The 12,348-nt window shown below is 34.7% G+C and overlaps 1 protein-coding gene across 6 annotated transcripts in view; it reads right to left on the reverse strand.

Moving 5' to 3' along the window:
* The window catches only part of RAB11FIP2 (RAB11 family interacting protein 2), a 62,347-nt gene that overhangs the window by 27,656 nt on the left and 22,343 nt on the right, over nt 1-12,348 (reverse strand). For 5 of the 6 annotated variants that reach the window (XR_011326922.1, XR_011326924.1, XR_011326921.1 and 2 more), the window contains exon 4: nt 8,173-8,218. Coding sequence is in view for 1 of the 6 variants with exons in the window: in XM_009918329.2 (XP_009916631.1) it covers nt 4,829-5,056; nt 8,173-8,218 (274 nt within the window). In the remaining 5 variants the exon portion in view is untranslated. Of the gene's footprint in view, nt 1-425; nt 5,057-8,172; nt 8,219-12,348 lie in introns of those variants that run through there. The other variant, XM_009918329.2, reaches the window with a different exon arrangement.

Consider the following 12,348-nt stretch of genomic DNA (forward strand, 5'->3'; position numbering starts at 1 on the left):
TGAAGAGAAATACACATCATGTTTTCCATATCAAAATTTGCACAGTGTTTGTCCTCATGCTAAATGCCGATCTGGCGTGCAGTGCCAAAGATCTCCTAGTAATATTTACACAACTACAGAACTGGAGGAATGGCACGTTTAAAGGCACTACAGCTGTCATATTAAAAAAGACATAAGATATTAGCACATTTAAGAACATGCCATTTGTTTCACTAATTATAAGTTTTGGACACTACTGAAGAGATTTCCCTTAATGGCTACCCTGCAAACAGCTGGGATATTCATTTAGAGCTGTCCTTAAGGAAATACACCTCTCCGTGGTCCGAGAGTCTTAACAGCAGGGTTCTTCCAAACACATACTTACGCGGAGCTTAGGAGTTAGATGCTTTGCATAACACAGATTAATATCACAATTCAAGAAATACTGCGGTAGTGCATTGTGGTGCTTTATTAGTGTTAGACATGCAATATTTATTTAATGAACAGAAATTAAAATATTAAGTTAACATTTTAATCAAATTAAAGGAGTTGAAGTTGCAATAATGAAACAAAAATAAAGTTTTCCATGCATCCTAAGTTTATAGTTCTCACATGTGCATATAGTTGTGATTCTGTACCATTATTAAATGTAGACAAACTACCATTGATTGCACGAGACGAAATCAACCCTTAAGTTATAAGTATGTTCATATCTTTTACAGACTTCCTATATAACCTGGATCTTCAGCTTTTTATAGTACATTGTAATACAAGACATCTGGAAGCTTCTAAGATGAATAGGAATGGCTCTACCATTTGTAACATACAGTGGCTTCTTCAATGTCCAAATTATGAAAGATAAAGCAAATGCCCACCACACGTTAAGAGACCATGACTTTTTCAACAGAAACAAATCTCAAACCCTTCATAAACAGATTAAAGTGCTACCTATTGCATATTAAATACTTCCAGTGACTGTATCTACATTTTGAAGTTATAAATCCCTGAAAATAGGGTTTCATACCGAAAGTGCTGACAGACCCTTAAATCTAGCATCATCAACACGGCAGCACTATAATCCTTCACCATGTACTTCAAAGAGAGGAAGTTAGTCAACATGCTTTAAGTACCACCATTTTAAAAGCCCACAGCTAACGCCTCTATCATATCTACAACAGTAATGGATACATAAAGAGCGAAAAACCATGAGCTTATTTTACGTACTTGATGTAGGACAATAATTTTTCTTTAAAGCTGGAAGTAAATAAACCTCCAGTGCAGCAGTAAACATATTAAGACAGCAGTTCTGTTTGTTTTAAGATGCATCTAAGAAAGAGCATCCTGTACAGAAAGAAATGCAGACTAGTACCCAATGAGCATGAGTTTCATTAGGTCCCCAAATCATGAAACCTCTAAATGCAAGGCAACATTTTCACAGCTGGAAAATTACAAATAGTTCTTGATACAGAGCCAACAGCAATAAATGTAGTTATGTATAATCTAGGGAGAATGCTACATTCATTAGTAGGTGGAAAACTCAGCTAAACGTAAAATACAGCAGCAAGAGGTAACATATATAAATATTAAACATCCCTCTCGAATGGCAGAAAGTTTAAATTTGTTACTTACAACATTAAAGTATGGCCTTGATATTTGTTCTTTAAAGTACGTAATGTACATGGCTATGAGCAGAGCTGTTTCAAAGGATAATTTCAAAGTATAGTGTGCGCATGGATAAACTCTTACGCTAATTTTTGAGAGAAAAAAAAATAATGTGGAGATGTCCAAAATTTTCATCCCTTTTAAAATTTTAAAATTATCTGCAAGAAAGTTTACAATTTTATCCTATGGGAGAAACAGAACTTTGTTTTCAACATATAAATTACTCTGTATGAAAAGTTTTCATTTGAAAAGCTGCATGGTTCAAAAAATACATGTGGGGTGAAGATGCTTTTCAAAAATAATCTCAAAATACAGAAAAACATTAAAATTTTCTTTCTAAGCAGAAAATGACGTGCACGTAATCTTTACAGAATTGCTCCAAAAGCAGCCTCTATCTTTAGCTACAGAACTCTATAAAAATATTTTCATACTTGTAAATGTCCCATTCTGCCTCTCTTAGTAACTTTACCTTTTCCTAAATTGCATTTGTCATTCTCCCCTCTTTCTTGACAAACCGTTAGAAACAAAAGGTGCTTTTATTCACTTACAGATCAGATAAAGACTAGATAGCACATTCAAAGCTTCACTAAATTTCTTCACTAATGCACAAAAATTGATCTTTTCGCTACCTTTAATCTGCTTATCATTCTTGGTATGCAAATATGTCAAATGATCTGCTTTTAGTCAATTATGCAGTTTGATATTCTACATTTACATTCTAAAAGAAGTGATTTCAGAGGTGCTAAATATAGTAGAGTTTCATTTTAATAATTATAAGTTGGCTTGCAAGTGAAAAGTCATTGGAGCATATTCTCTGGTTAGTTTACTTGTTAAACCCCATTGGTGCGTATGATTTAATCACTGTAGATACTACAGATGGTCTCATACCATTTAGTTTGAAAATGACTGTGGAATTCAAAACAACTGCACACTTCCCCATTAACAATATGAGAAAACCACTTGCTTTGGCCAAACATTTGAAAATGTTTAAGAACTTTTATGGAAATACTGTGTAACCGAAATACATCTTGGTGTAATTAGGAAATCAAAATCTAATTGAGTGCAAAACCTAACTTCCAACAGTAAACGTACCATAACTTAGTACATAACCTTTGGCACTTCGAATATATTACAACAAATTTACAGTCATCTAGATCTTAAGTGGGTCAAAAGAACATTCATCGGTTTATGAGGTACCGAACTTGATAAATCCTTAGGTAGTCAAAAGAGAGACTACCTGATGAAGCGGGCCCATTTCTGTGCGACAAATGTCGAACTGCAGAGCACTACAAATAGGCAGGGCTTGAATCACTCAGGCTCCATCCAGGCACAATGATCTATGCTAAGGGATCCCAGCGGTGGGTTGGGAACACTCAAACTGCATACATTTTAGGGACATAGCACTAGGGGATGGGAGGTAGTTGCTAAAAACCGAAGAAAATAAAAAGAACAAAGAAGAAAAAAAAGAAAAAGCCAAAAGTAAGTACATGAAATCTGAGAACAATTGTACAAAGAAGTATTTTTTCTAACAAAAATAATTCTGTGCTGTCAAACAACACTAACATCGTCAAAAGCATTCAGACAGTAGAACTTTTTCAACTTTTCCAGATCATAATTATTCAAGATACTACTAATTTTTGCAGTTTTAAAAATGAAAACATATTTAGAACTTTTACAACAACAACAAAAAATTGCAATTTAATTTCAAGCTTTTTTCCCCTCCTCAGCAACAGCCATTACATGGTGCTGTAAGAAGAAAAAAACAGATCAGGTGTAGAAAAAGAAGAGGAGGGAGGAAAAGACAATTAGTTTTCTTAAATCCAAATCTAAAATATTCTCTGTACTTTTTTTTAATCTCATCTTACTGTTTCACAGCAACAGACAATCCAACTGAGACTCTTATGAAGGAAAATAAAATTAAAATCTATTTATGTTAATATCGTGAGGATTCTTCTCCTACAGTATTTTCCCATTACACATTCATCACTATATTTTGCCAATTTATTGAATAACAGCTACCTTTTTCATATGTCATTTTACAAACAATTCTTAAATGATCAGGAAGTCATTTACTACATTCTTCTTTCATTTGCCTCATTGAAAACTGACTTTTAGAAGTACTTACAAGGAATACAGATTTTTTTAATGAAAAGCCTTTCTAAGTACTCTATATGTGTTTAAGCAACATAGCCTATTTCTAAAGGCATATACTTCGTTGTCTAAGATTTTTAAAAACCTAAGACAGATATGTATCATGTAAAACTCAACCTTAAATTGAGTCAGTTCTATATTTTTCGAATTATCATGTCTATTTAAGTCAGTCTGTTCATTTCTCCTACATTTTCACTGTAGTAGACTTTGACTGAACAAAGTATTCATACCTTTATCCCATACTTTTTTCCAGTCCTACCTCTGACTCTATTAACACTGTTCAAAGTACTTTAACATATAAAAAGGCATGCAATAACTTCATACAAAAAGATCCTCAAAACAACCTTATGTCATGAGCTCACTACCAAAGTTCAATCATTATACACAAAATTCAGCATTTAAGTGTAAAATAACTGATGCCAGCACGTGCCATTACTGAAATGGCATGGTATTTTTTACATTGTTATACAAAAAGCACATTGTATAGAATTATAGCATTTACTCTGCAACGACTGTGCATCACTGTTTTCCTCTAATATGTGTAGAACAAACCACATTCCATTGCAACAAACCACACTTAGGTTTAGTAAAGCATACTACACTGGCTTGAAAACAGTGGTCTTGATGGCATGCTGTAGCATCAGAATCGATGTATTTGCATAATACCAATAATCATTCAAGAAAACATTTGTAACAGCACAGGCTTCCCAGCTGAAACTGCCACATGGTGAACACTAAGCTATTATATAAACTGCATGGACTATTTCATGTGTACTACCGTAAGTATTCTGTACCTAAAGGTGTTTTCAAAGAGAAAAAAAAAAGTTATTTAGGTAATCTAACAGAATATTACTTTTGGCAGTCCCTGCTAGTGTTTGGAGTAAAAAACAAATGAAAAAAATCCACGCCATAGTCCCGTCCTCTCCTGATTCCTGGAATTTCTTAGGAGAAAAGGAATGAAGAGAAGTCAAAATGTTAAAGTGTGATTTCCTTCCACAAACGTATTCGGCAGAAAGTACCATCAAGTATCGCTATCTTAGCTTTTGGAAAATTTGCCAGCTTTTCGAGAAGGTTCATATGGCACTCTGAGAATACTAGGTGTTTCTTCCATTACTCGTACAAGAAGATTATCAATGTAATCCTCAAGTTCACGAATATGGGTGTCTTTCTTCTTAAGTTGCTCTTTATGTTTCACCAGCTCCTGCAAAACCTCTTCATAAGTAAGGTTACGGTATCCTGCAGTGGCGTCAAAAGGATTTCCATCCTAGAGATAAGTTTAAGAAAAACACCAGATTTTATTAAATAGTTCAGTGTTCTGAACAAGTTGATGGGTTATCACTTTTCCCATGTTTCTCATGTGCACCTCTTGACAGAAGCTACTTCTCTTAGACAACATACCTCCATTTGCTCTAGAGCTTTTCCCAACAACATGCAACGAGTGATCCAAATCAAACTTGAATGTCTTACTCTGTGTCAAGAAGAATTAGCTGTGACCTTAAGTAACCAGATTAGGAAACATTTGGAAATGTATAACTGAGAAAAAGATTGTGAGAGTTGATTTATAAAAGCATTAGCACTGTTAGACATGCTAAGCAGTAAGTTTCATCTGATTCAGAAATGGAGACATTTAAAAAAATATGGAACTGTTAATTAAGTAAAATAATCTAACCTCTCAAATCCTGCACATCTAACAGGGCAGAAGAAGAACACAAGATAGCTTTTGTTTATAGTGGAAACTTGTCATTAAAAACGATAAAGCTTGCACAGCTAGGAAGCACACCACGTAATAAAGTCATATTCATTCCTTTTCCTTCAGCTCCGTATTTGCACATTGGCATATGTCGAATCATTAAAATACGCAGGTGGCCAAAGTTTTCAAATAAACCTAATTAAAAGTGATGGTGCACTGCAAATAGGCTGAAGTACGACAGATCAATCAGCCTCTCTCCATCAATTATATTCTAATAGTAGCTCTCAAAAATATGCGCTTTTAGGGGTTTCTCACTACAGTTGAGATATTTAATGTCACGTTTATGTACGTGTAGTCAGGATTTTAAACTTATCAAGTTACAAGATTGTAAGTGATCAATAACTCCCACTTTATTAAAGTGGCTAACTTGATGAAATTTATAAATTGGTTAGTAATTGATTTCCAGCTAGTACAGAAGAGAAAATAACTTCACTTTGTGGTCATTATATTTTTAGCACATTTTCTTCTACAAGAAGGAAGTGAAATTCTCCCTTTCTGGTACTACATTTTTGTACACATTGGAAAAGACATCATTAACACCTCCACATCTAAAATACAGGGTTTGCCTAATTTTCTCATTTGGCAAAGAAACAGGAATTAAGATGCAATGATGTTTTTAATTATCATATAGTGTTTACTGGAAAATTGTGTGTAATACATATGCTTTAAAGATGTTTTATCATACACATGCTCCATATAGAACTTTGGGGGGAATAACCTATGACGTTAATTACACAAGAAAATTCTAGTTAAGGGATGTTAGTACTTAGAAATAAATATTGTTAGAGTTAAGAAGATTTTAAATGTTCAGTTCGAGAAAATAAGTGATACTTAAATGTATAAGGAACAACTATATCTTTACAAAAACAGATACTAGAATTTTGATACAAAACATTAATCTTATAATGAATTATTAAGAAAAAAAGATTCTAAATAACAAGCTACGCAGAGAGCGATTGTTTCAGCTACAAAATACTCTGGGGGTACACACTGACAGCCAGAGGAAATGGAGTTAGCTAAAATGAAGGCCTGGAAATCTCTGATCATCTCTTTATTGTTCTAATGAGGAATTCTGCTCTGGGAATATCATCTAAGCTACTTTCACATCTTTTGTCCTACTTACTTCATCTTCCTTTCAGTTCTTAATTAGGCCTTAAAGAGCTCATGCTGCCCTTTCAACTGGCTACTGCTCCCATTTAAACACCGCTTTCAGACAGGTGTTGGCACCAGAGTAGAAGACATACAAACATAATTACTAAATGTGATGCACAAGGAAGAAATATAATAACTTGGTGAGGGCTATTATTGCAGAATCTAATAATAAATTACTTCAAACACCTTAGAAAGCAATCTTGAATATTTTAAAAAAAATTCAAACGGTTTCATTCAAAACTATGGTTGAGATATAGTTTCTTCTCCTCCTAATTTGTATTTTGTATTAAATGAACACCACCTCATAATCCTACAACTGACATTTAGGATAGCCGGTATTCCAAAAGAAAAATCATCAAGGATTTCTTTTATCACCTTTAAATCCTTTAAATAAAACAATTCACATCTTATTTCTTAAAAGAATTAAACCGATGCTTTTACCAGCAATAAATTACATGATTTGCGGTAGTACATTTGCAAGCACATAGAAACTGTAATTATGGCTACTTTACAGACAATAGCTGCTAAGTTAAATCAATTTTTTTGATGTCGCTTTTTGTCAGAGATTAAGTAACCGCCTGGTAGAATTCAGTTTACTATCTGATCAAAGGCAGCCTTCATATACTTTGACATCTCCCACCAGTTACTTACATTATAAAAACTTGGGCATTTACAATAACATCAAATGTTATTACAAATCATTTACATAAACCAACAAAAACCAAACAGTACAGAGTCATATTCGCTTGTGAAACTTGTTTTCCATATATTTTAAAGACTGAAAACAAACCCACTTTTAAAGATTTCATCTATTCACAGAACAGATTCTAGTACAACCACATTTTCTTTCAAACAAAGACACTGCATAGGAAATCTGTGGATTTTTGGGGGTCTTTTCTTAGTACACAATTTATTCTAGATACTTTTAGAGTCAAAAGAGTATTTTGAATAACTTCTAGTATTTCTGGTTTTAGTGTTTTCTGCGAGGCTGTTCATTTATTATTTGTATTATTAATCCTACCATATATATCAGTTCATTGCTTCCATTTTGATTTGCCATCTAAAGACTGTCCTCAAGTCTCCAACTGGAGTGACAGGAGACTCCTGTTAGGTCAATTAATACATCACTGCCTAATGCAGAGTTCCTCACCTGACTATTACTTCTCTAGAGTCATCTGAAATACCTGAAAGCAACAGTTTTCTTTTTACTTTAGATTACTTTGCAAAGATCTAATTTTTCTCTTCTTCTCTACTTCATCATACCAAAAGTACACTGCATATTGAGTGTAAAACTCTTCTTTATTTCCAAATTTATACTAAGCCTGTAATTTTCAAATTAGATTTTCTGGACGTGTCAAAAGAAAAACAAAAAACCCCCAACATTCCTTCTAAGAGGTTAAACAAGAATAGCTTATATTGTATCAAGCACCAATTAGCTGGCATTTACTGATGGGCTTCCATAACACTTCATAACTCACCATTGTTTTCTTGAGGTCCTCAATGCCAGAAGGATTCATATTAAAACTGTGGGAAAAAGCCAAAAGCCCAAATATTAGCCGTGCATACTTATCTGACCAAAACATCTACTAGAAGATGCTACCTAATTAGGTATAGAGCCATAAAATATTTAATATGATTTATTTTCTTGATTTGTTGAAATTAGGAAAAGCAGGAAAATATTCAAAGTTAATGGAAATAATCATATATTCTTTGTCCATACTTTTTTGTATTTTTTGTATTATTTTGTCACAAAATTTGAGTAAGTAATTAAGAAATGCAAGAAAGGATATTATGGATAGGGCTTCCCTTGTTCTTCTCTGATGTCTAGACTTAGCTCAAGCTTCTAAGCAGAAGGAGATACTTCTTTAAATGAAATATTCTGGAAACAGGTCCCTGGGATGAGATTGTTAAAAAACAACAAAACCCTGCAGACTGACATGTATTCCCAGCTTTCATGGCAGCTGCTAGAGGCGAAAGGTCCTTTAGAAATTCCAGTGAGATCACCAGCTTAAGTCAGAGCTGAAAAGCCATCTTCTGCCATCAACTTTTGTTCCATACTTAAAATTGAGTAAATAATCTATTATTTTATAAACCTAGTAATTATCCCACATATCCAAAAAGCAAAGCTATTTCATGATGTTGCCGAGATTTTTTTTCTTCCTCAACTGCAAAAGTGCAGCTGATATTGATAAAAGCAGCCATTGTCTAAGTGTCAGGCCTAAGACATGGTCCACTAGTCTCTCAGGTTGATGCAAATATCTTCAAAAATCAGTACTGCTATGTTCTCATGTACTTGCTACAGCAAGTTTGGAGAGGAAACTAACTCTCTGAAAATGTGTTCAGAATTTGGATATGGCTCACAAATACCATTTACTTGGTAGCATTAGAGCAGACATTCTTTCACATCACAGAATCTACTATTTCGTTAGATTGCATGTACTGGCTGTCAAGGGTGAAGTTTGTTGACTGAGAATAATGCAAAAAGTTACAAAAATATGTTTAGACTTCTTTTTTATTTTAAAGGTAGCTTAAAGTAAGGAACATGCATTATGTGACTGTTCATCACGCAGTTATCTGAATTTAAGCACCACGTATTTCATGGTCTAGAAGTGGAAGGGACATAATTTACATTTGTAAATTATGTAAAATGTAAACCCTGATTTGTTTCTGTAAAACCCCTTTTGTTTACATTGCAATTTTTCTTTTTTTATATGAAATTTTTTTATTCTGTACATTCTTTTTTATTTCCAAAGTAGGCAGTCTTTTGCTCACACAGAAGTCCCGTGAACCATCTGCTGGACTGAGGATATTAGATAAAGATTGGATTACACGAACAGTCACAACTAGAAATCAAGAGGTGTCTGACTAATCAAGTTCTGGCTAATTCCCATTATACCTGTTTGTAACAGTGATCCGCAGCAGCCTGCCTAGTTTGCTGGAGACCAGTTTTGAATGAGGGGCCTCTTTCATCGGGTATTGTCCAAAAAGCTAAAGGCAGGAACACTCCCTCACAGCCCGCCTTTTAGTTTCACACTGATGTGTCAAACACATGATGAACTTCCTTCATTCATGGCTGCCTTTCGTGATCCGAGCACAAAAAAAATGAGTTAACTGAACTGGATCGAATTAGCTTGGTGAAAACCAAGAATGTCTCTATTTAACGAAGTGTGGCGTTAATTTGGGATATCTTTCTTTTGGGACTGTTTCCTCATGTTAGACAAGATATAGAATAATACGGCCTGACTGCTCAACTGAGTGACTTTCTGAAAGGTTAAAAAAGCAAGATCTTTCATTGCCTTGAATGACTTTATAGTTTCTGTGAAATAAGTTCTAGGACTCTTTCACAGCAGCAGCTTAAAAGAAAAGCAGCAGTTCTGACTACGAAAAGTTACGTTTGAAAATCAGAAATATAAATCACTGGCAATACGGACTAATTTTTTTTTTTTCTTTTAGCTAAAAAACCTGCAATCATTTCCGTAACGTTGCGGACACTGTAAGTGCAATTACAAAAGAGCACATCTGCGTATTTTACATGAAGCAATTTGAATATACTTGCAAAAAATGAAAAACTGTTAAACAAAATATTCCCCAATAAAAACCCAAACCCCATGAATACTCTTACTCATATTTTAAAGAGATATGTAGAAAATATACTGCTTCTTAAGGAAGAAACAGGTGCTGAGATTGCATATAACATTTTTTAAATCCGACTGTCTGCTAAGTAAGGTAGGAGCTCCACGGCCCCGCTGAGCCCCGCAGGTTTCCTGCCAGCGCTTCCAGCCCGAGGTGAGCGTGAGCAGACGCAGGCTCTCACCGCCGTACCCATAATTCACTGTCAGAGGACCACGTAATACCTCAAAAGAAAATACTGTAAAATTATGAATGCCTACAGTTGGGGGAGTTGCATGTTTGGTGTATTGAAATTCATGAGACCGTTCATTTTTTAATTTAAATTTCATCACAAAAATACACCCCTAAAGTTACCATCTCATTTGATTACTGGCAATAGGTTACAGAAAACATGCCTCTAGGACTACAGCCCACGTGCTGTACAACCATCGTAAGCCTCCTTCGAGCAGCCGTTTTCTTGACTTCCTAAGAGCATTCTGAAACCATTGATCTAAGCAATTATAAAAAAAAAAAAATGTCTTTTTTTTTTCTGTGTTAAAATCACAGTTCATAGTGATAATGCTAGTTATAGTCCCATCTCTGTTTTTTCCCCAGGGTCTGGTAAATTGGCCAAGAACTTTTGCTATGGAAGCATGAAAAAACTATGCTCACAGCTTGGGAAAAAAAAATTTCTTTTAGCTTTTTTCTGAGTGCAGTTTTCTGTGAACAGTGATTGTAAAAAAAAGCGGCATTGTGGGATTCTATAATTATTGTTTCTCAATTATGCCCAAAGTAAATTTGCTCAGTTTACAAGTAAAAGGATGATTCTTTTCTAACAGATGGACCTTCTGCCAACTCACACTGAGAACTAAAGTCAAACTGGGTTTCTCTGGCTCATTGTCATTAACACTGTGTGTAACTCCCAGGTGTTATATCTGAGTCTAACGTGTCCTTACTGGAAATACTTTCCAACCTACACAAACTGGCTTGACTACTCCTCTTTCTGCTCACTGAAAAGAGCTTATCTAGCTTCTTGCTCCTGCATCCTGCATCATCCAAGGAATCAAGTCATTATCTACCTCTTCCACTTATCCAGACCGGACAAGAAGCCCCGTTCTCCACCACTGCGGAGTCTCACGTGCCCCAAGGTCAGGTCCCAGGTCCCATAATGATTTTTAACAGAAGCTCCATGGGTTGTCTTTTACAGCTAATAAACTTTCATTCACCTTCAAGAAAGTTAGGAACTAGTAAAAAGGAGGTAAATCGCACCAGCACAGATTCAAAATCAGCTGCAGTAGGATCAGGCAGGTGACGCTGACCAAGCAAGCCACCCAACTTCTACACTGCCCCTACCCCACTGTAAGTAGAATAGACTTCAATCTAGCACAGAAATTAGTTGCGTCCCCCATTCCACTCATCCGGGAATTCAATTACTTTCCTTAACAGTTACTTTATATCAGATATTTTTATCAGGTTGTATCATATCCCTTATTTTATTGCACCTTCTTCTTTACATGGGCATTTTTACTGAATAGTAAAGATGTTTGAATTTCTGGGGTTTTATTAGCTTGGATTTAAATTTTAGCTCATCTGAGATGAGAACCCTTCTCTACCGCCATGTTGCTGGGGGGAGAAAAGTGATGAGAAATAAAAATATTAACTAATAATAGAGACAGACATACTATAATGCTGATTCTGTAGACTGTTTTGGATGACTATTTCATAATCATAGCAAGCATATTATTTTATACTTTCTTGTTATTTTCCCTAGTTAAATACATTTCATTAGAACTACATGAAACTCTCACATTTTTTCATAACACCTACTTTTTATGAGGTAGTTAAATACTTACATTGCATGCTGATTACTTGCAGTTTGTATAGAAACTTCAATACAGTGGAGTTGAGTTCAGGATGTATCACAAGCTCAAGTTTATGACTGGAGCTTGTAATTTTGTCTTTTGAAGTGTGATAGTAGTTAAAAATTCAAACATTAGGTCTAGTGGCTGCTTAAATATTTAGTTTCTAAATGCCTAGAGATTAAA

Source organism: Haliaeetus albicilla, chromosome 11 (genome assembly GCF_947461875.1).
Source record: "Haliaeetus albicilla chromosome 11, bHalAlb1.1, whole genome shotgun sequence".
Taxonomy (NCBI): Eukaryota; Metazoa; Chordata; class Aves; order Accipitriformes; family Accipitridae; genus Haliaeetus; species Haliaeetus albicilla.